This window comes from Daucus carota, chromosome 8 (assembly GCF_001625215.2).
Source record: "Daucus carota subsp. sativus chromosome 8, DH1 v3.0, whole genome shotgun sequence".
Classification (NCBI taxonomy): domain Eukaryota; kingdom Viridiplantae; phylum Streptophyta; class Magnoliopsida; order Apiales; family Apiaceae; genus Daucus; species Daucus carota.
This window is the reverse complement of record NC_030388.2, coordinates 11682573-11705503: the sequence shown is the minus strand read 5'-3', so window position 1 is coordinate 11705503 and position 22931 is coordinate 11682573. Positions and strand designations below refer to the sequence as shown.

The 22931-nt window shown below is 34.4% G+C and overlaps 3 protein-coding genes across 6 annotated transcripts; all 3 read left to right on the top strand.

Annotated features, from left to right (window-relative positions):
* Positions 1–10592, top strand: LOC108192319 (acetylornithine deacetylase). The gene is made up of 10 exons (XM_017372916.2): positions 1–439; positions 2136–2380; positions 2478–2586; positions 6924–7062; positions 7271–7328; positions 7405–7422; positions 7529–7651; positions 7877–8030; positions 8116–8149; positions 10162–10592. The coding sequence occupies exons 1-10, from the start codon at positions 107–109 to the stop codon at positions 10263–10265; spliced, it is 1317 nt and encodes a 438-aa protein (XP_017228405.1). The 5' UTR covers positions 1–106; the 3' UTR covers positions 10266–10592.
* Positions 10593–11794: 1202 nt separating this feature from the next.
* LOC108203759 (DNA (cytosine-5)-methyltransferase CMT3-like) lies at positions 11795–16900 on the top strand. Of its 3 annotated transcripts, none has more exons than XM_064082475.1 (8): positions 11795–12164; positions 12351–12448; positions 12770–12841; positions 13207–13318; positions 13448–13534; positions 13630–13725; positions 13915–14021; positions 16335–16900. In XM_064082475.1, exons 1-4 carry the CDS (start codon positions 12006–12008, stop codon positions 13262–13264), a joined length of 387 nt encoding a protein of 128 aa, XP_063938545.1. In that variant the 5' UTR covers positions 11795–12005; the 3' UTR covers positions 13265–13318; positions 13448–13534; positions 13630–13725; positions 13915–14021; positions 16335–16900. The 3 variants fall into 3 exon arrangements, with proteins under 3 accessions (XP_063938545.1, XP_063938546.1, XP_063938547.1); XM_064082477.1 differs by having other exon boundaries at positions 11802–12164; XM_064082476.1 differs by having other exon boundaries at positions 11798–12164; positions 13630–14021.
* A 706-nt stretch (positions 16901–17606) lies between these two features.
* LOC108192494 (mitochondrial carnitine/acylcarnitine carrier-like protein) lies at positions 17607–21793 on the top strand. Of its 2 annotated transcripts, XM_064083607.1 has the most exons (4): positions 17639–18001; positions 18224–18276; positions 20355–20746; positions 20992–21793. In XM_064083607.1, the coding sequence occupies exons 3-4, from the start codon at positions 20355–20357 to the stop codon at positions 21488–21490; spliced, it is 891 nt and encodes a 296-aa protein (XP_063939677.1). In that variant the 5' UTR covers positions 17639–18001; positions 18224–18276; the 3' UTR covers positions 21491–21793. The 2 variants fall into 2 exon arrangements, with proteins under 2 accessions (XP_017228395.1, XP_063939677.1); XM_017372906.2 differs by lacking the exon at positions 18224–18276 and having other exon boundaries at positions 17607–18001.
* The last annotated feature ends 1138 nt before the right edge of the window (positions 21794–22931 follow it).

Here is a 22931-nt window from a genome sequence, read left to right as displayed (position 1 = left end):
TTAACTTCATTTAAGAACTTCATTCAAATTTAAATTCCGTAAAATTATTACAGGATATAGACAAGTAATTTTAAGTTACGTGAGAAGCTGACATCAAACAGGCCCAATGTCGTCGTCTTCTTCTTTGGCTCAAACCCTAGGTGACCTAAACACCCAAAACTTCGTGACCCTTTTGAGCAAACTGATCGGTGAATCAAAATATGTACAAAACAACCCACCTGAGCTGGTCCCTGAGGAGGACAGAATCGTCAACCATGTTCTTGAATCTCTGCTTCCTTTAAGCACTACCACTGGCGGTGGCCCTTTGATCGTCAATCATGTTACTTATGTTTCCAAAAGAGGAAACCTTATTGTTGAGTATCCGGGGACTGAGCCTGATAAGATTCTTTCTTTTGTTGGAATGCATATGGATGTTGTTCCTGCCAATCCTGATGAATGGGTAATCTGTCTTGTACTTTGAAATTTATTTATGCTATTCGTCGGTGATTAGTTGTCGATTTAAAAGAACTAAAAATTATATATTAAAATAGATTAGATTTAGTTTTTAATGATACTCCCTCCGTCCCCTCCCCTGAGTTGAGCGGCATTCACTTTAATTCTCCTCTAAAAATCTTAAATTTTTATTTATAAAAAGAAAATCTTAAAAATAATATATAGAACTATATTGTATAGGAGCATTAAAATGTGTGCCAAATATTAAAGGTATAGAATTAAATGGGACTGGGACAGAGGGACTATATTTTTAGAATTTAAATTGTATAATATATCAGAAAGTGAAGTTAGACAACTAAGCGGGGACGGAGGGAGCATTGTTTTTGTCAGTATGTTGTTTGATTAGTTAAATTTGGACATATGTCAGAGTATCTCCAAGAGTGTTGTTTGATTGGTTAAATTTGGACATATGTGAGAGCATCTTCAAGAGTATCTTAGTGGGGATCTCTGTATATATAATAAAATTTCTAGCAATAATGACACTATATTAAATGAAAACTCAAGTTATCTATTTGTGTCCTTTTTTATTATTATAGTACTAAATTCAAAATCTATTAGCAAGAATATAATGTAAAATATTTTTCAAAAATTTAGCTTAGGATATTATATAGCTAATCTCTTGGAGAGGTTTTGATTGCCTAGGTTAGCGAATCTTAAATCAAGACGAGGAGTTACCTACAAATCCAAAACCTGCGAACAGAGCACTAATATCCGATAAACATGAGTAAACAGAATCACTAAACAATAAAATCTTAATAACAATAAAGGTACACAAATCTTAATCACTGTAACTGAGGGTAGCTCTCCATCATACAGTCCCGAATCCCCCTAAGAACCTGCCAGAAGAAGAATACGGCATGAGCCAAATGCCCAGTACGGATTGGAAGCATTTACAAAACAAGAAACGTTTAAAATATTTTGACCATCATATAAAACAATAATTTTTAAAATAAATAGGCTGATGCAACGAGGGTTAGGATATTTCATACCGAGATCAAATCAGAACAGATACAGATACACACATCATAGGGTACCTAATGTGTGCAACAAACCGGATAACGTGTACGGCATATACAACGTCACCGCCAAATCACAAATCAAATCAAACTGAACTGGGTGCACCCACGTATCCTGAACAAATGATCAAAATGGCCAAAGCTCTTCCCAAGAGCTAACAGAAGGATACGCCATGACCAATCACACTGTCACGGAAGTGTCATGTCAATGGTGCCGCTGATTGTTAAATACAGGGGTTCCTCAATTTATATAGCTAGTTCATGTTGTATTTTTGATAGATAATGACAGTTTTAAGCTATTTTATGCGCATATTAGATTTAGATACTTTGTGTTGAGAGAAACTAGCATCTCCATATGATGTCTTATAATTATGATCATTGAGTAACTTTTTGGTTCTTTCTTTTCTAGCCGTCTATAACTGGAACTCAGACTTTCATTTTTTTTATTTTGCTAGATATATACTCTATGTTTCTATATTAAAGGATTAAGCAAAGTGATTGTTTCCATTTTCCAGTGAAGTGAAATATTCCAAATATTGTCATTGTAATATAATCTAGTTGGAATCTGCAAACAAAAGTATACAATCATTTTGTATAATAACATACCAAATCAATGCGTTATGACAGAACTTCGATCCTTTCTCATTAAGCACCAAAGGAGATGAACTTCGTGGCCGTGGGACAACTGATTGTCTAGGACATGTTGCCCTTGTGGCTGAACTCATGAGGAGACTTGGGGAAACGAAGCCGAAACTGAAGTCAACTGTAGTTGCTGTCTTCATTGCCAGTGAAGAGAACTCATCTATTCCAGGAGTTGGTGTAGATGCACTGGTGAAACACGGCTTGCTTAATAAATTGAAGCAAGGTCCTTTGTAAGTAAAAAAGTGTTAAATTTACTGTCTTCCAGAGATGATATTATTATGAATTTTGATCTTTTAGCTTTGATTTGGTATTTATTTATCTAAACAGGTATTGGATCGACACAGCGGATAAACAACCTTGCATTGGTACTGGGGGTGCTATACCATGGAAGCTTCACGTTACTGGAAAGCTCTTTCACAGTGGTCTTCCACACAAAGTATGTCATCTTAGTCTATTATTTGTTGTTTTTAGGGCAAATTGCTCTCAGCGATAACTGTATGATCAAAAAACTAATATGCACCATTACATTTAATATCTTACTGTTTGTCACTCAGATAACCTAGATAACCTACAGGGATAAAGAAATAAAATATAATCATATAAGATGTTAATGATCTCTAGTGTTGATCAAAAAGGATGATCTTAGATTCTAGTTATTGGTATTACAGGGATTACACATTACTTAGAATAAGAGTTCTTCACACTTATGGGAGTAAGCGCATCTCCAACTATACAAAACCCTTAGGTAAAAGTAGTTAAAAGATACTATAAATAAATTTTATGGAGATTATGTGAAAAAATGTCAACTCTTATTGGACATTTCCTTCGTAATAATTTTAGCCAACGTCCTGATGTTGGCTATATTTTGACGTTGGCTATATTTGTTGAACCTCTAGAGACGTGTAAGTAAGAAGATTTCACATCATATGTTACCATATTAAATTGATATATATATATTCTATTTATAACAACTTAAATAATAATAACATACAACTTTTAAAATATACACAAGCAACATAGCCAGCCCTATCGAAACACAACATCTTACAGGTTAAACAAATTTTACATAATCAATATTTTATATTCTTATGCCAACCTTATAACCATCCTCATAACATAACTTACGATGTAGCATCTATCACATGATTACAACTTATTTTCTTTTGTATCAAATTTAACCATTTGAGATTCTATTGTTCTCGTGCATCGCCATTCGATATGACATTCTCCTGGACCGCTGGAAAATGTTCTGGTGCTAAAATTTTGAATTAGGCTTCTCATGGCATCAGTTAAATCCCAATTCTAACTGAACTACAGACCATGAAGAGATGAGGAGCTTCGCTGGCCTAACCTGTTTGCCCAAGAACCCATCTTTCATCTGATGCTTCACATCTTCCTTTCCTCTCTTTACATCTATCCTTCATGACTTTGCTCGTCCGATTTTCTTTCTTTTGATTTTCTCTGATGTGTTGCAACTGTATTTCAAGAGCTAACAGGATGAAATGGGTCTCTAGTTTAATTAGATTTTGTAAAGAATTTTTTATTTTTTTTTGAAAAATTACGTGTTATTAATATAAATGTGTAAAAGTAAATAATAGCCAAGAACTTTCATAACCCAACTAAGTTGTATTGTTCGTAGTGTGTGCTACTGTTAGTATCTAGTGGCATGTTATATATTTATGTTTATTAGTTAGGCACTCTTCAAACCTAATTGGTTGTCAAGACTAGACTACGCAATAGAATTGGAGATGAGTGGTTGAATGATATTTTAGTTACTTATGTTGACCTGAATATTTTCGGAACTGTTAAGACCCAAGATGTAATTCAAAGGTTTCAATATATGAAACCTTGTAGAATAGCATTGTAATTTGTATGTTTAACTATGTAAAACTTTATCATCTATATATTTTTCTTAGAGTTAATTGCAAAACGCATCTCTTTAGTTTGAACCAATTGCACTTTTTTACCTATACTTTAGATAATTGCACAATGCATCCCTTAACATGTTTTGGCGCCTCATTATGAACCCTTTTGGCCCATTTCTGTCTATTTTGAGTCTTTGACCTATCATTGTGTAAATTAAAAGGGTGAAATAGACTTAAGAATTAACTAAAATGTATTGTTATAGGTTCTTAAGTCTAATTTAACATAGAGATAGATCAAAATAGATGAAGATAGGCCAAAAGGGTACAACCTGTGGCGCTAAAATATTTTAAGTGATGCCCTATGCAATTACCTAAAGTTTAGGTAATAAAGTGCAGTTGGTCCAAAGCAAAGGGATGCTTTTTGCAATTAACCTCTTGTTTTCATCATGTATTGTTTATTTGTAATTTTTTTTATAGCATATTATGGTCCTGACTAAATATATATTCTGCGTCCTCTACTGAGTATATATTAGAAGGTGAACATGTATATAAAACTTAAAAATATGTATGTAAATGAGGTTCTGCCTTAAGGACACTGTTTTGCACCATTGTGGCATTCTAGAATCCCTCAACAATGCTTTGATATGTAGCTGCATAAAAACCATGATTTGAGTTCTGCTCTCACTTGTCGACCTACATACATGAAGGACACTGCTCCTTCTTCACTTAAGTTTTGGCTGCATACTGACATGCCCTTGCTCGGCTTCTTTGGCAATTATAATTTTTGAATCATTAAGACTAGGTCAGAAGCCTTTAGGTTGTCAAGAAAACAAAGAGTCTGTAGTATCACAACTGGTGTAACCTTTTTCTTTATCCCTCCGTATGCAGTAAACACTATTCTTATTATTGACGTACAGAATGGAGTAATGGAACATCCATGTACAGGAAAATAGGGACTATTGATAATCGAAACATACCATATTTTGGGCATAATTGAACCAGACCACTTTTTGATATTAAAAGCACAACATATGGTAATTACACATTTATAGCATGAATCACTTTAGTCTAGATGGTCTTGTGTTCAGCTAATGTTAGTCGATAATGTTTATGGCTATTTGATTACAGTTCTTTTGAGTAATAATAAGGAATTTGATTTCAGTTATGAGAACTATATATTTGCTTATATTCAGCAGTCATTAACGGATTTTGTCCTAACAAGGTACTGTGGTTTGATGAATAAAGTTTGATGGACCTCGTTTGTACCTTATTAGCCTCGCCTGTTACCAGGGAAAGACAATATCATCAGTTTCTCATGATTTACTATGTTTACTATTTTGGGCTCAGGCCCACTATAAGCCTCGCCTTTTGGGAGGACTGAGGGCTAGCCCATACAGCTGACTTAGGTGAGGTTCACATGATCTGGATTGGGTGTCAAAACCGCGATTTCAGATCAACCCATCTAGTCTCATGATTCTCAGAGGAGGCTGGCCTCAGCCACCCATAATTGTGTTATTTAAGGTGGTGGTACACTATGCTGGAACCTAGGAATTAGAAACCTATTCTGATTAGGTTACTTGTTCCCCAAGAACTACGTCCGGCTTGATCCCAATAAATAGGGTATGTAGGCACATTGTTTAGGAATAAGTCACAACCCTTGTAGGAACGAATGCTCCTTCTTGTGAGAAAACCCTAATCCCCAAGTGAACTTAGCCAAAACCTAAATCATAAACCTTACTCCGTCGTATGCCATCAACAACCATCGGAATTTCCAGCAAGCTTCCCCGAATCTTGTTTTCACCATATTCTCCGTTAACAGCATTATACTAGTTTTCAATCTTATATCCCTTGTTTTATTGCCAAAATCCATGATATACTGCGTGTAAAAAGGTGACAAAGTCCCAGAGGATCTGAAGCTGTCCTCACCATCAAATTGGCAACATGAGCTTATTCAGGGTAAGTTTCATGTACAAATACTTACCTTCAATTTTATACTCAGGCAAATCTGTTGGAAGCAACTGTGCTCCATTATACTTCTTCACAGCATCAAAAAACTAACTCCTCTTGCCTTCAGTTTTCTACTTATGTATCTGCAGCGTTCATTGTATCAAACAATCTATCAGCATTCACTATAATACAATCTAGGTGACAAGGCGTCAATTTGGAGTATAGAGTGAGGGAGATAAGAGAGAAGAGGTCGGAGAATCGAGATGGAAATCTGACAAGAGAAAAAGTAAGAGTACAATATAGAGTGAGAGATACGGAGAGCGGGCAGAGAAGAATGAAAGATATGGGAGCTTATGTTTCTAATGGCATGTTTATACTACTTCCCTCAACCAGACAGAGTGTTTAAGTTCATCGCCATATTTTTATTAATTTATGGTTTAAGTGTGCAAGTTTAACAACATCAATGGTTGAACTGGACAAATTGAAACTTTGCTGGTAGTTGTGTATATGAGTGCACACTTTGATGGTTAAAAGGGTATTAAGCCTATACATTATGCAGGTAATGTCCCTTGGACATTGCTGTAGCCTGTTCTTTTATTTGTTGCTAGTAGAAGAGACACAAGTTGGTATTATAGAAAGGTGTTCTTTGTGATATGTGATTGCCATATAATAGTAAGGTATTGGAAATAAGTGAACGGAATGCCGGGCATGTGACAGAAACTGTTCGATATTTTCATGATGGAGGCAATAATATGACCAGATATGAGAGCAAATAAGAAATGTTGAAACTTCTTGGTGTTATCTGAGTTGTAAACTATAATATGAGTATTTATGTCCAGACACTAGTTTATCTTGAGCAAAATTTTCTACTGATTTGTTGTCATGTTCTGCAATGGACTGAAAAAACGTTCTGATATATACCATGTGATTCCATGTTTATGATCTTCGTTACTGAATGCAGGCTATAAATCCTTTGGAGCTCGCTATGGAAGCTCTTAAAGTGATCCAGTTGAGGTTTTACAAAGACTTTCCTGCTCATCCTAAAGAAGAAGTTTATGGCTTTGCAACACCATCAACCATGAAACCAACTCAATGGAGTTGTAAGTCTTTAAGCAACAAGTTGTGAAGTATTTAGTCAGGATAATCAGTCCATTCCAGAATATAAGATGATTGTGATTGTTTTTGTTTAGAACTGATCGTGATTGTCTTTGTTTAGAACCAATTTTTCTTGGAGTCGAAGAAATTAAAGCCACTTCTTTTTTATCCTCTCATTTTGCTCCAACTTTTGTTGTTTTATTATTTTTACAGATCCAGGAGGTGGAAATAATCAAATTCCTGGTGAATGCACAATTTCAGGAGATGTCAGGTTAATGCTACTCTCTTATATTCTTATAAACGTCCCATATATAAAATGATTTTAATCACACTCTTCTTTGTCGCAGGCTGACTCCATTTTACGAGTAAGTCATGTAATAATTTCTTTAATCTTTATAATAATCTTTGCTGGGCTGCTGTAACCCTGAATTGTCGTCTGACTTAAAAAAAACCATGTTGATCATCTTTTAGCATATCAGATGTCATGAAGAAATTACAACAATATGTTGAGGAGTTAAATACCAATATCGAGAAGATAGATGTACGGGGACCTGTTTCAAAATATGTTCTTCCAGATGAGAACTTAAGGGGAAGGTGGGTTCTATTTGTTTCTCATGTCTATGTCTCATAATTTTACAAGTAACAGGACAACAATTATGACTCACCATAAGTGTTCTCATTAAGTGTATTACTAATATTTGCAAATTAGTAATGTAATTTTTTGTCAAGTGAGATGTGTCTGCTTAAGCGTGTTACTGTATAATTTCTATATCGGGTATTTTTGTTTAGTTGGTTGGCTTATGGTTTCTATTTATTCAGGATCGAGATAAGTTTTGAAGAAGCTTATCCCGGAGTCGCTTGCAATCTTGATTCTCGTGGCTTCCATGTTTTGTGCAAAGCTACTGAACAAGTAGTTGGCCATGTAAAACCATATTCTATTACTGGAAGTTTACCCCTCATAAGAGATTTGCAGGTTTGTATATCTGTGTTTTTTAGTTTAATATGGTTTTCCTTAAATAGTTTATATTGTTGTAATGGTATTGATTATTACTTTCCAGGATGAAGGTTTTGATGTTCAAACTTCAGGATATGGTATGCTTCTCTTGCTACTTTCATGCCAAATTTAGTGCTTTAGGGGTTTCAACTATTGATGTCAATTTCAAAGCTGTCTTTTGCAATTAATACATATGAAGAGTAAAAAGAAAGAAATGCATGGGACAGAAAAGGTCGAGACTTAAATCTTCACAAGATGAAGGCTGTTTTTTAGTGATATAAGTGAGTGGTGAAGATTGGAAACATCATTTAGAAAGTACTATTGAACCAATTAAATATCTAATAAATCTGAGAAAATGGCAAATAATATGATGTAGCTTCATTGTAACTAGGTCTAATCCCTAGAATTCACGTGACATCTATAATTATCTACCTGCTTTATATTGTGCTACATATATACATATATTGGTTTCTATATATTGGGGTGCAATCGAGTTGAATACCTACAAACATTTAGATGGTCTGATTTGGCTAATCGGCTCTAAATCGAATAAATTGTACATGCCTCACTCAGATTAGGCTCGAGTTTGTATACTAATTGTCATATAATTAGACACCACAATAGTGAGTTACGAGATGCTCCTTGGAGTGTTTGTTTATCTGAACTTACGTACCTGCAAACTTGTGCATATAAATCGAGTTGTAAACAGCAAACCAAAAAGTAATTATAACGTTCATATGTATTAGTTCTTTTGTTCCAATCAAAGTGGCTTCTTTTACTTTGTGGCGCACATATATATAAACTTAAGGGGTCGTTTGGTTCGTGGGTTTCTGGAATCAGGTATGGGGTTTGTTCATTCCAAACCCATACCTGGTGTTTGGTTGAAAAAAACAAAATCTGAAACCCATATCTTAAACCCCCAAGGTATGGGTTTTTGATACCCAAGTGGGGACTTGGGTTTTTGATACCCAAGTGGGGAGGTGGGTATGAGATGGAGATATGAGATATATTTATTTTTTATTTTTTTGTCTCTTTTTAAGTAATGAAATATTAATGTTTGATACAAAATTAAATCAATGATGAAAAAATATATGACAATAATAATTTTATTAATAATTTTAATTAATATATATTATTAACTTATTTTTTTATAAAAATTGTATATATTGATTCCATCACTCAACCAAAGAGATGATATCAGATATGATACCTCAAATTCATACCAGCTTAACCCGATTCCTCATTCCAACCCGATACCACTCCCCAAACCAAACGACCCCTAAATATATTAGACTTTGAACCCACTTCCGTATTTGGAAGTTAGTCACCTAAAATATGAGTTTACTAGTGAATACATGTGCGCCAATAAGAGAGTGAAGACATTTTATTATATTCTAAGAATTGTAAATTAATAATGAAAACTTTCAGAGGAAATCCAGCTGTAGTTTTGGGACACTTAAATGGAAACTATTAAGCCATTTATAATGGGACGGAGGGAGTATATTAAGATAATTATTAAATGTGTTACTGTGAGTTGAACATGCTTAATTAAATATGTATTCAAGGGCTTTCAGGTTATTTGAACTGCAATACAGAAATATATAAACGAGTATGAGGTTGGTGAGATCCTACTAAGTATTTGTCAGTGTATATGTATGTTTCGAAATTTCAGATTCAACGTTTTTTAGTGTGTCATAACCGGTTTGACTCTGAGTTGCTCTGTATTGTTTTTGCCCCTAGAATACACATTTTATGCATATAATGGTTACTCTTTAAGTAAGTCACCAACCGGCAGAGAGGCTGAGATTTGAACTTCCTGTGGAGGCATGCCAAAAAATCGCATGAAAGTTATGCTAGCAAAATAATCAACTCGTGTAAGTTGATTATAAAAAACATGTGATGTGAGTATGCTAATTAATCATTTACCTCTTCTGTATCATTATTACCTTGCTGATTATGTTACTATAGAAAGTTCACTCCCATGAATCCAGTCTCAGGGTAATAAGTCGAGGACAATTAAATATTGTTTAGATGTGCTGTATTTTGTTGAGGGATGGATTTACCTTGATATATTGGTTAAGATGTTGAAATTTAGCTTAATAATATGCAGGCTTGATGGCTACATACCATGCAAAGAATGAGTACTGCCTTCTTTCTGACATGTGCCAAGGGTATAAGGTGTTCGCCAATGTCATTGATCAATTAGAAGATTGATACTGCACAACCCATACCAGTCTCTACGTGCTACACTAAAACACGGGGAATTAGGGACTTAGATCGAGAACTAAAATAAGCTTCTCTTGTGATCTGTTTCTCCACGATCTGTACCAATCATTTCCATTCTGGCAGCATATGAAGTACTACTCTGGTTATTTGTACCACGCTATGATGCTAATGCCTAAATCCACGTATATGTAGCTCGATAGGCGGACATGTTATAATGTGTTATAAATTTGCTATCATGCTAAATAAAGCTGCTTTGCCTCGGCAAAACATCCTCCTCAATCAAATAATTCAATTACTTCCAGTTTGGTTTATTAATCTTGTTTTAAAGAGTGAAGATTTATAGGCAGTACAAACTCCAAAGCTGTGTTGGCTGCCAAATGTTAAATTAAGAGAAGATTAGCAGTTAATACTCTGTTGAAAGTACTTTATGTTTGGAAGTTGGAAGATTTTCTGCATAAGTGAAACTGAATGTACCAGAAAGATGGCATGACTATGACACAAGTTGATGGTGTTGAAAATTCTCAGCTTAAATTGATTCCACAAATGTAAAATTATTATGTACTAGCTTTTAACCCGTGCTCAGAAAGATGGCATGACTATGACACAAGTTGATGGTGTTGAAAATTCTCAGCTTAAATTGATTCCACAAATGTAAAATTATTATGTACTAGCTTTTAACCCGTGCGAGCACGGGTGGGTATATAGTTCGTAATTTATTATTTATAATATAAATTTTAACATCATTTTATTAGTATTTTAGTATTAATGAATTGAATTTTAATTAAATTATATCATTCAACTGACTATATATATATATTAGAATATTTAATCCGAATTTAGTTTATGTAGATTTAAAAATAAAAAAAATAAGAAAATTCAAATTTTTGTCAAACATAACCGATCGTGTAATACCTTTGAAAGATTTAGTAATCTAATCAATCGAATTTCAAAAGTAATTTTGTAATCTTGGTTTTTTTGACGACAATAACTTCTAATATTGGTTTTAGAAAGAGTTATGTAATGGTTCGTGTTTATATTGAAATAGAACACGTTAAAATTAAAAAGAGTTATATAAAGGTTCTTGTTAAAAAAAACATATTCAAAATTGTATATTTATAATTTTATTTATAACATCATTATAATTTTTAATGAAATATTATATGATAATATATTATTATGAGTGTTTTTAGTATTTGAAACTGTTTAACAATATAATACTAATGGACTCCACATTTGTAAACTTGTAGTATCAAAAGTAGAGTACCAAATCAAAAAATATAACTAAAACTTGGACTACAAATTATACAAATGTTGACTTATTATAGTATAGTACAGATGAGTACGAAATTTACCGGCAAACCAACTTTTGAGTAAAAAGTTTAGATTTTTTTTTTTTCTGATCAAGTAAAAGCAAGCAGTTTTATAAGTCCAAAAATCTACTTCTCCTTCTATATATTAAAAGAGGACTAAGGGCAAAATGAGCAAAAGAAATACCTGTGAAATGACGTACTTACCCTCGATTTACAGACAATTTCAGGAATGCCATCGTCCCTTCGTTTTCTGCTTAGTTTGCAGCAGTTTCTCCATGTTCTCTGCCAGCTCTTTTATTCGGCTTAGCTGTTCTCTCCTTGCCTGCGATTTATTTGGTGCTGGGTTGCCTCTCCTCAGTTGAGGTTTTCTCCTGGTTTGGGTTTTGGAGAAAGAGATTCATTTTTAATTTATATATTGATGGTTCCTCGAAAAGACGTGGCGGGCATAGTTTTTTTTACAGTAAAAATCATTTTTTTTTTCAAATTGTTGGTTGCTTTTCTCAAGTCAAGACTGGGATTTGTTCGCATAGCTATGGAGAAGGGATGTGATACAGTGCCAGTTTGTGGCTTTGGTCAGGTATACATTAATTCTATAGGAGCTTATTTATGAACTCCACATTTTTATCCTGTCTTCTCATCTCAGTCTGCACTATCAAATTGTAATGGTTCATGATTGTCAAAGAGACATCTGTTATATGGTGTTCACCTTCCTATTCAGTTCTACATTCATCGATTCTAAAATCTGTATCACAAATTGTTTCAGACTGAAATCAATAAATGGTGGAAGCCTAATGCCGATTTGATCCTGCAAATTGGTAGAGCAATAAGGGTTGCGCCTATCATCTTCCGGGGAATCTGTGGGTATGTTTAGGCTTATGGTTCCAAAATCCTGTTAATTTTGGAAGATTTAATTTGCATTATATCTTTTTCAGGAAATTAAATATCACTATAACAAGGCATTGTCACATTTGATAGATGTGGTGCATTTGGTAAAAGAATTCATTAAGTAATGAAAATATTTGCTTTTTTATAAAAAGATTTGAAAATCTTGGTAGATTTCTGAGGGATTGAAATGAGATATGGTGACCAATAAATTTCAAAAAGGTTACATTTTTTTCCTGGAAATTACTGAAGGTAATTTATTTATGTTACTTCCTTGTGTTGTGACATTTGTCATTGTAGAAATGGGGTGGATCGGAGAGCAAGTAGATTCAGTCAAGTCTATTCAATTCAGACAGTTTATCACTCAGACCGGTCATATCTCTCTCTCTCTCTCTCTCCCTCTCCCTCTCTCTCTCCCTGCATATCTATGTTTTTTGTACAGAATCTTAAATCTCTCTGTCAAGCTTGGAAAAGATAAAGTTTTGGACGTTGACAAGTAATCCTTTTTACGAAAAGGAAATCTATTTATATTTTTCAGTGTTTTGATTTTGCAATTACAGAATGTCCTCCATTCTTTTATAGGGCTTAGTTTAAAGTTCAGGGGTTTTAGCCTTTTGTTAATTTGTCTAGAACAAAAGGTGTACATTAATTTATTTATATTTTAAGTAAATTCATCGTACTAATTTTGTTTTACTAGTGGTGGGGGAGTAATCAATCTTACATTTGTTTATCTACAGGCATGATTGTTACATCGACACTAATTTTATGGAAAGGATTGATGTGTGTAACTGGTAGCGAGTCACCTGTAGTTGTGGTCTTTCAGGAAGCATGGAGCCTCGCTTTAAGAGAGTATGTGCCTTAATCAAATATTTACCTTTTAATTTTGACGTAACTGATATATCTAGGAGCATATGTCATTTCATCCAATAATCATTTCAATGTTTATCGTTTTTAAATCACCTTTTCTATTGTTTGCAGTCAAATGCGGTCACCTACGATGAAGGTTGTGCTCCTAAATTACAGGACAAACTGTACTTGGGAGATGCAATTTCTGATTTCCCAGCAGTATGTATATTCTATGTGTTAGAAGTTCACATTAAAAAAATTGGCAGATCAATTTATTGCTTATGTATGTCATCTCATTTCCCTGTATTCTGTAGGTGGACAATAATGAACCCCGTGACGAGATGCCTTATGGAACTGATCCAAAAACCGAGTTTCAGAAGTTCATCAGATTAAGGAAAGAAATAATCCAAGTAATAATAAGCATATGATATATCTTTCTGACAATTTGTGTTGGTTTGCATTTTAAGCCTTTCTTTATTATCTATTTAATTGAACTCCCAGTCCTTTTAAATGATTGGCGTCAATAATTTTATGATGGAATTGTGGATTACTTATGTATGAATTCATCCCGGTATATTATTATAATGGCTTTGCTACAGAGTAGCGGCAATGGTGTGCACCGGTGACTGCAATCCAGTGCCTATTGCTAAAATTAGAAAACCAAGTTCAGGGGAAGATACATACTGGAAGGGAAACAAACTTCCTGGTAATTATACTTTTTTAGTCAAAATTACTTTGATAAGGTAGAACCTATTATCTTTCTCATTAAAGTAAAGAGACTTGATGCATAAGGTGTCCCCATTCAAGTCTAAGCTTTTAAATCTCCCACCAACTTATTTATAAGTTGTATCTCTGTATAGTTTTTGAGAAGGAAACGCATTAAAATTTCATAACTATATATTGCGATCCACGTTTAGTCTGCTTTATTTGAGTCAAATACTGTGTTAAAATTAGATAAGTCTTGGAAGTGTCCTTCTCAGGAACAAAATCATAACACATGTGTCAAGACTTTTTGAAGCCCTTGCTCTGGTAACTTTTTAAACTGACTATATGAAAGTATAAGTTTTATCAGTACCTGGTAAGTTATATATTTTTTCGAACTCTAGAAACAGGTTCTGCAAATTGTTGCATTTTGATAAAAGCCCTGATACTTGTGTAATATCTTATCTGTAGGAAGTAGTAATGACATTATAATTTGAACAGTTTTGGTGTGTATGTTGATGGTCTTCTATGAGCTCGATGATTGTTTTAGACTTTTTTTTAAGTGGCCAAACTTATATACTCAGATAGTTTCATCTTTACCATAGCATCTTGTGTTCTCACGTAGGTGTGTATTCATGGTCTTGGTTGAACTGGAAACTCATGACACGAAGGCCTAAAATGATATTCTCCCAAGATTATGCAAAATATATAACATATCATACATCTCATGTCTTGATCTTTTCTTTTACATTTTAATGGTGATAAGACAATATTAATAATATAATTTGATGTACTTGGTCACTAAGGATGCAAATTCAAATTCCAGGATGTTATGTATCTCGCTGAAGAAGCAGGAGAAACCCAATGTTGTTATAATTTGAATATTGTAATTTGAATAATGAGTATAGAACAAAGAATACTTGATCTTCCATTAGGTTTTCCAAATAACTTGCATTTGGCTACAGAAAGAAATGCATCAAATTAGAAAATCTAGAAATTGTCCTTGCTCTCAGCCACGGAACCAAATGCATGTCATATGGTTCAGGTTGAGCTGGGGATATGATTACACACCCACATCAGAATACAAGATCCTATAGTAAATATATTCTCTAAAGATATAAATCTTAACCAAGCTTGCATATAAAAAATTGCAGACGGTACATTTCATGTCTTAATTTTATCTTTTATATTCAATTAAGGTAGTGGGGCTTTTTTTATAATATAAATTGATTGATACCTATTTTAAATATATGCGATATTGTCCTTGATTGGCTAATCGGGCCAATTTATTGTTGATTATTGTATGTTTGTGTGTACTGCTTGCATCTTATTCATAGTAATATAAAATTAAATGATGCCAGCAGTTGGTTAGAACAATGTGCAAGTCATTTAGAACTCCAATAGCACTGACATAATATCTGTATTATTAGTTTTCTTAATCCTAGAAAGAAAAGATGTTTTTGAGTTGAGGTAAATGTTAGGCTCTCTCAATAAATTTTGGCGGGATGAGTTTAAGTCATATAATAGGGTTTTGTTACTTACAATGCCTGAGCTATTAGCTAAGCAAACTGTCATCCACAGGAAAGACAGGAATGCAAAAAGTATTTTCATCCATTCAACACCCTAAACTCCCAGTCTTTTAAATGATTGACATCAATAAATTTATGACGGAATTGTGAATTATGTATATATGAATATATCACAATTAAAATATTATAATGGCTTTGCTACATAGTAGCGGCAATGGTGTGCACCAGTGACTCTAATCCAATGCTTAATGATAAAATTAGGAAACCAAGTTTAGGGGAAGATCCTAGACGGGAAACAAACTCCCTGGTAATTATACTTTTTCAACAAAAATTACTTTGATAAGGTAGAACCTCTTATTTTTCTCATTAAAATAAAAGGCCGTGATGCATAAGGTGTCTCCATTTAAGTATAAGTTTTTACATCTCCCACCAACTTATTTATAAGTTGTATCACACTTTGTATAATTTTTGAGAAGTAAACGTAGAAAAATTCATAACTATATATTGTGATCCACGTTTAGTCCCGATAAGGCATCAATTTTAGTAGAATTTCTAAATATGATTGCAGCTGTTGTGAGGTAATACAAAATTTGAGAGTTGTGTAAGGTTATTGAACATGTAATTCTTCATTAACTTCATGATTTTATTAAAGAGTTTTCAGTATATGAGCGACAACTTCCTCGACCATGTTAATTGATCCCCTTCATAAATTGCCTCATTAAATTGTTGGTGATATCGTGTTTTATCAATGCCTATTGTTTGATAAATTATGTGTACTTGATTGCCAGGATCAAAACACAATCAAGAAGAAACCGGACACCTGTAAAACAAGTCGGTTAATATATATGTTACATGAATTCTTTCAACAAATGAAGGAAGAACACCATCGATGATTCTGACACTCAACTCAGACGACAATCTCTTTTTAGACCTTTTTATCAGAGTAACTTGTAGAGAAAACGGACTGTGATCTACTGGATATGCCGAAAGATTGATTAATGGTGAATCACAGGAGGTGCTATTGGGATGGGAAGTGCAGAGGGACATGTAAATGCACATAAGAAGAATGACAAAATGAGAAATGTGTGGTAAATTAGATGAAGATAGAGACCAGACTAGAGGGAGCCTGATATTTTCACTCCTTTAGTGAATGATCTCATTGTTAGTTTTGGAAGAAGTCGCTTAACCATACATTTTGTTTTTGTCAGAATCAAATAATATTGACCGCTTAAAAAGTGTTTCCTCTTGTATGGGGTTGCAAATTCCAGAGTATCCACAGTAGTTATAACTGCAGGATGTAGGCCTATACGATGATTTCATATATGTTTACTCTTTTTGCGCTTAAGATCTCTCATTCAGGATGTGGATCCACTTAAGAATATATTCAGGCCTATAGATGTATATTCTTAGTAGCTCATGATGGTCCTCCTGCATGAAAATATATTTTGCATGACAATATATTGAGTGCTTTACAAATCACAAGTATGACTTATTTCATGCAATACGTGCCATTATTAAGAATATACTACATGCTAAAACACTGAACAAAATCAGCAAAATGTAGTATGTCCTGTTGTCCTGTATTCACAGTTACCTTCTTTTTCTTTCAGATCTTTGTGCATTTCCAGGTAAAATAAACTCTATTTTTTTCTTTTTCCAAAGGAACTCTGGGAAGGACATTAAATAAAATTTAGAATAAAACAACTTCTTGGCAGAGTGCTTTAGCCGCACCTTTAGCACCGGCATGTTATCCTAATTTTATGGGAGCAACTCTAATTTGATAAAAACAAAATTAAAATTTTTTTTGTTAAAGTTTTTTTTTTGTTAAAGTTGATATTATTTACCATCATTTTTATGATATTTTGAACGTTATTTGTTAAAATTATGATAGAGGTAGACAACACTCTATAAATTTATTTATTACTTATAATCTACTTCAAATATATATCATTGTAAAAATTGAGTTATAATAGGGGCCCGTGCTTTGCACGGGCTTTTACGCTAGTTTACTTGTTGAAACTTGAAAGGGTGCCCCTCTTGTCGGTTGTCATACTCACTCACAACTGGGTAAGATTCATTCCAGATTCCTGAATTTAGATCCCTCCTCATATCTCTCTCCCTCTCTCTCTCGTGAGTATATTCTATTCCATATGTTTATAGTCTTGAATCCAGTGTGAACCAACCAAACTTCAATCCTTGTCTCAACCTCTCACTCTTATGTGGCTCTCTCTCACTCACTATTTTTGCTTATCCCATCACTTGTTCTTTTTTCTTTCCTACTATCCCTATATCTATACTTCATGCAACAACACTTATTTCTTTTCTATCACCTTTTTTTATGATATTTCCTCTCTTTTTTGGTTTTATGTTTTAGACAAAATATTCCCTTGGATCCTCCAAGAATTTGGCTTGAACTCAGTTGGACCCCTGTTCCTCTTCTACTACATTAAGCAAGGTTTCCTCTTTTCTCATTCTTTTTTACTTCTCTAAATGTAATTTATATGTTGTTGTGCATCTTATAGGAAGGTTTAATGGCAGGACTTCAGTGGTAACTTAAGTTATTGAACTTCACTTATTCTCATTTTCTATTGTATCTTGATGTCATGTATTATTCTGACAATGTTCCTTTTATCTTCTAAAATTTGGGTTTACACTAAAGTTCTTGACCATTGTTAAGGTCCGGTTATGTCTTACCCTCCCTAGACTTTATTCCTCGGTGGGATATACGTGGCATGTTTAGTGAGATATGTTAGTTAGTCACTAAGACGATTAATTCTTTTCGTTCTCTTCAATCACATTGCTTCTTTGTTCCTTGTTAGCATGGTTCTGGTGTGTAATGCTACAATACAACCTAGACAAAGTTCCAACCAGAGTAGAGAGTAGCCTATGAGAGTTTAACGGTGTTTAAATATTCAACTTGAAAATCATTCCTTAATGTGTTCCGAGACTTAATTATCTTATTTAAGAAATTGATAGACTTAACTACCCTCCAGTTATTTATTTGGTGAAATTATTTTACCAATTTCATAATTACAACGAGAGCCCTTCTTCCTGCTCCTATTTTATAACAGCCCTTTGGTCTGTTGTGCAACAGTCTTGCTGTTTACACTACCAGTCGGGCGGTGTATGTTATGCGAAGCTTCCTAAAATTAGTACCAATTCTTAGGTATAAAAAACAATACAAACAAGTAGCATGGTTGGATAACAACTTGCAGGGTTCCTCAGGTAGTTCGAGTAGAAAAAATAAGTACGACTTGTTTGGAAACTTTCACCCACGTGTGTATGTGGTATACATATTCTCCGGCCTAGATTCGCTTACAACACTGATATGTTTTCATATGCATAAGGAGACGGTACCATACTATTATTCTGAAAGCATTGTAGTAAAGCAGACATTTATGTTGTGTTTGGTTGGGGTGAATGATTCCGGAAGGATTGGTATGAGAAATGAACTATGTTATGGACAATTGTTAAGAAATTTCATTCCTTCCTCCATTCTATTTTTTCCATCAAGTGCTAGAAATCACATCTTCAATTTGAGATGGAATGCTCCATTCTCTTTTACCCCCGGATCTTCTCAAATTCAAATCTCATCATGGCAATTTTGCACTCACTTAATTTTTTTCAAAACTTCCCTAGTATCTCTAATAGTTTCAAGTAATTTTACTCATTTCATTCCATTATCCCAGCCAAACACAACATAAGGACAATTGTTCTTCTGTTTTATTCCAATTTACGTGAGTACATTTGCAGGAAGGGAGCGGGGCACAGGAGCATTCGCCACTCCATACTTTACTTTTTCATTGTCAGTACTAAAATATCATTTTTTTTTGTTTCTTAATAATTGTAATTAAATAGTGAATTTTTTTTATATTTAATCTTTGGGCCCTTAATAGTTTATACAATTATTTATAAGTAAATTATGTATGAAATTCCTAGGCATTTAATATATACGCTGTTAAAAAATGTCGCCTCTGTGGTTGTCAAATCCTAGCTCTGTCCCTGGGCATGTAGATATGTCTGTGCAGGAAAAGAAATTTTTTTAGATATTCAATATGTCTTCTAATGTTTCTGATGACATTGATGAGCTTTGTGGTTGATAATGTTTGCAGTCTATAGTGAACTTTTTTGTTATTTGAGCATGATTGTTGAGTATGACCTCTATATTGAATAATTGATAGCATTCCATGTGAAAAACCTTCAGTCACCACACCTTAAATGAATATGAAGGTCTGTAGTTTTACAAGTCATCTCCTTGAATGATAACTGTTGAGAATGGTTCTAGATATATATCTTTAAATCACAAGTCCTGGTTGAGTTGGAGCATAGGCATTTGCTCGAATTTCAAACCTGGAACATTATCTATGCAGTTGTATCTGTAGGGCTTGCTTCCAAACTCAGTATACATTGTTTCGTTGATTCCTGTTTGAGTGATGTCATCTCTTTACCTTGGACCTGCATATGAAGGCTTCCTGATTTATGGGACCAATAACCTTGTTTTGGAACGACCTATTCTGGAATACTTTTATACTAGCATGCTTTATGTATGAAATCGTTTTTCTGTGTGAATGCACATTATATTACTACCTGAGCATAATTAATGTGGAGAAATATGATCAAACAAGACCACCACACACACTCCTTCATTTCTTCTCGTTTCATCGTACTTAATATGTGGATTATTGTATAAAGACGACATAAGATCCATAATTCGTTGAACATTGACTATTTATCTAAAAATTATGAGGAGCTGCAGCTGACTGCTTTTCTTTTCTGTGGGGGATTTGCCGTTTCTATATACATTGCAGATGGGTGATGTGGCCAAGGACTTGACTGCTGGCACAGTTGGAGGAGCAGCACAATTGATAGTTGGGCACCCTTTTGATACCATCAAGGTCAAACTGCAAAGCCAGCCAGTACCATTACCTGGACAACCTCCTATGTTTTCTGGAGCAATAGATGCTGTCAAAAAGACAGTAGCAGCTGAAGGTGCAGGGGGGCTGTTTAAAGGTATGGGCGCACCACTTGCTACTGTGGCAGCCTTTAATGCCGTACTTTTCTCAGTAAGAGGGCAAATGGAGACTTTACTAAGGTCAGCACCTGGTTCTGCGCTCACAATTGAGCAGCAGGTTGTTTGTGGAGCTGGGGCTGGAGTTGCTGTCTCCTTCTTGGCCTGTCCAACTGAATTGATCAAGTGCAGGTCAGTGATAAATATACTATTACTTGAATTATTACTTCTTTGCAAACAATGCGTGAGTGTGGTATGGCATATCCACATCTGGACTGATCTGGACTGTTCCAGTATGACCACTAAATTGCAATAGGTTCCCTCTCAGATGTGGCTTATTTCAATATAAAATACATATTAATATATTAGACCATTGTACTTGTTAATAATTTATAACATATTAAAAATTATATGCTGATAAATGCCTGTAAATGTAGATTGCAAGCCCAGAGTGCACTAGCAGATGCTGGCGCTTCTGCCACTGCAGTAAAATATGGAGGACCAGTTGATGTAGCAAAGCATGTTCTTCGATCAGCAGGTATGAAGGGTCTGTTTAAGGGATTGGTTCCAACAATGGCGCGTGAAATACCTGGAAACGCCACTATGTTTGGTGTCTATGAAGCCCTAAAGCAATACATGGCGGGAGGTCAAGACACATCCAAATTGGGACAAGGTTCATTGATGTTAGCAGGAGGATTGGCTGGAGGAGCCTTTTGGATGTCAGTATACCCAACTGATGTTGTGAAGAGTGCAATACAGGTTGATGACTACAAAAATCCGAAATACTCTGGCTCAATCAATGCTTTTAAAAAGATCTTGGCTTCAGAAGGTGTCAAAGGGCTCTACAAAGGTTTTGGTCCTGCCATGGGTCGAAGTATTCCTGCAAATGCAGCATGCTTTTTGGTATATGAGGTGACAAGGTCTAGTTTAGGCTGATTTGTTTCGACTCACTTGTGTTTAGTTTCGATCATCAACCATTCCTTGACCGTTTACCACCATCATAATTCAGATTCTTTATGCTATGTTTCTTGCAGTTTACGTAAATTTATTTTTTAGGTTCCAGAATAAGTATTAAACTTTAAAACAGTCCAAAATTAAATTAGATCATTGTATTACACTAGGTCCCTTAATCCAAATTGAGTGGAGCATACTTATAGTTATCCGTAAAAGGAAGAATTTGCTGTTTTCTGGATGATTCAGCTATTCAGTTGGAGTTTGGAGTTCTCCTTCTTCTCTTAATCCCTGGATGCATAATTCTTTATTTCCTGGTCATCTTTTCCCTAACTTGTCTAAATCATCAGCTTGCAAGATCAATAATTTAGGAGGTAAGTTATTGCAAGAATTTATAATATCCAAATCAAGTTAAGCATCCATATTTGAATTATAGCTTTGCCTGAGACTGATGACCGCCTCATTCTCAATATTAGCATAGATTTTGGTGGATTACAGGTTCCATTTATTAACAACGCCTGTGTTTGTATATATAGATCATTAGTTGAGTGAGTCATGTATCTAGTATATGGCCTATTATGGACAAAGCTGGACTATAATAATATGCAGGTTAAAAAGATATCAATAGGATGCACCTTTAAAGTGCATGATTCTAGTACTTTCAATAATTAGAATCAGTGGAGTCACCACATTGGGAGCGTATATTGTTTGAACATGTTCTGGTTTAGGATCCCAAATTCCAACAGGATGCAAAACTCTGCAGATGTAGAGAGTATAGTAGCGGGTATAGTCATATATCAGAAATTATCGATCACATAAGATTACCTGCCGTTGGTTATTGTGAAGCGAATGATATGCTTCTCAATCCCGTATAGTGTCAGGAAGGTCACCACAGGTTGAAGAGTTTCAATTGCATCGATAACATCTGCTGGAAAGAAATGTTATTATTACACAGTCACAACAAATCAAATAATTAAATTTGTGTTGGGAACACTTATTTCCCTGTTGAATATTGGTGTTGTGGATTCGGTCCCAGTGGACTTGCATGATGGTGAAGATCAGGGAGATTCACTATTTCGAACTTGTTCATTGGTATCTCAAGATCATCATTATCTAGTGCAGTGACAACAGTATTTAACCAAAAGAAGATGCGCAGAAGAGTCTTCACATGCTTAAAAGCACCCCACGAAGGCCTAACCAAGAAATCAGTAATGGAGTATAAAATACCTTCGTGTAATATGTTTTCAAACTGGTTCCACTTGTCTGGATCAACTTATGCTTGCATATGGGTGTGCTGCAACAGGAACATCAGTGTGGAAGAAATTAGATTAAACTATACGTTGTAGTGTAACGATATTCCAAAAATATATTGGAAGTTTATGAAAAGGCAATTACCTCAGAGTCCAGCAGAAGTAGATTGTGTAGG

What these genes read in the sequence shown, in the direction of transcription:
- LOC108192319 (XM_017372916.2), top strand. Translation starts at nt 107, where the DNA reads ATGTCGTCGTCTTCTTCTTTGGCTCAAACCCTAGGTGACCTAAACACC. An exon ending in AAATTGAAGCAAGGTCCTTT is followed by an intron (nt 2,381 to 2,477) that starts GTAAGTAAAAAA and finishes TTATCTAAACAG; the next exon opens with GTATTGGATCGACACAGCGG. An exon ending in ACAGTGGTCTTCCACACAAA is followed by an intron (nt 2,587 to 6,923) that starts GTATGTCATCTT and finishes TACTGAATGCAG; the next exon opens with GCTATAAATCCTTTGGAGCT.
- LOC108203759 (XM_064082475.1), top strand. Translation starts at nt 12,006, where the DNA reads ATGGTTCCTCGAAAAGACGTGGCGGGCATAGTTTTTTTTACAGTAAAA. An exon ending in CAGTTTGTGGCTTTGGTCAG is followed by an intron (nt 12,165 to 12,350) that starts GTATACATTAAT and finishes AAATTGTTTCAG; the next exon opens with ACTGAAATCAATAAATGGTG. An exon ending in ACAGTTTATCACTCAGACCG is followed by an intron (nt 12,842 to 13,206) that starts GTCATATCTCTC and finishes GTTTATCTACAG; the next exon opens with GCATGATTGTTACATCGACA.
- LOC108192494 (XM_017372906.2), top strand. Translation starts at nt 20,355, where the DNA reads ATGGGTGATGTGGCCAAGGACTTGACTGCTGGCACAGTTGGAGGAGCA. An exon ending in ACTGAATTGATCAAGTGCAG is followed by an intron (nt 20,747 to 20,991) that starts GTCAGTGATAAA and finishes CTGTAAATGTAG; the next exon opens with ATTGCAAGCCCAGAGTGCAC.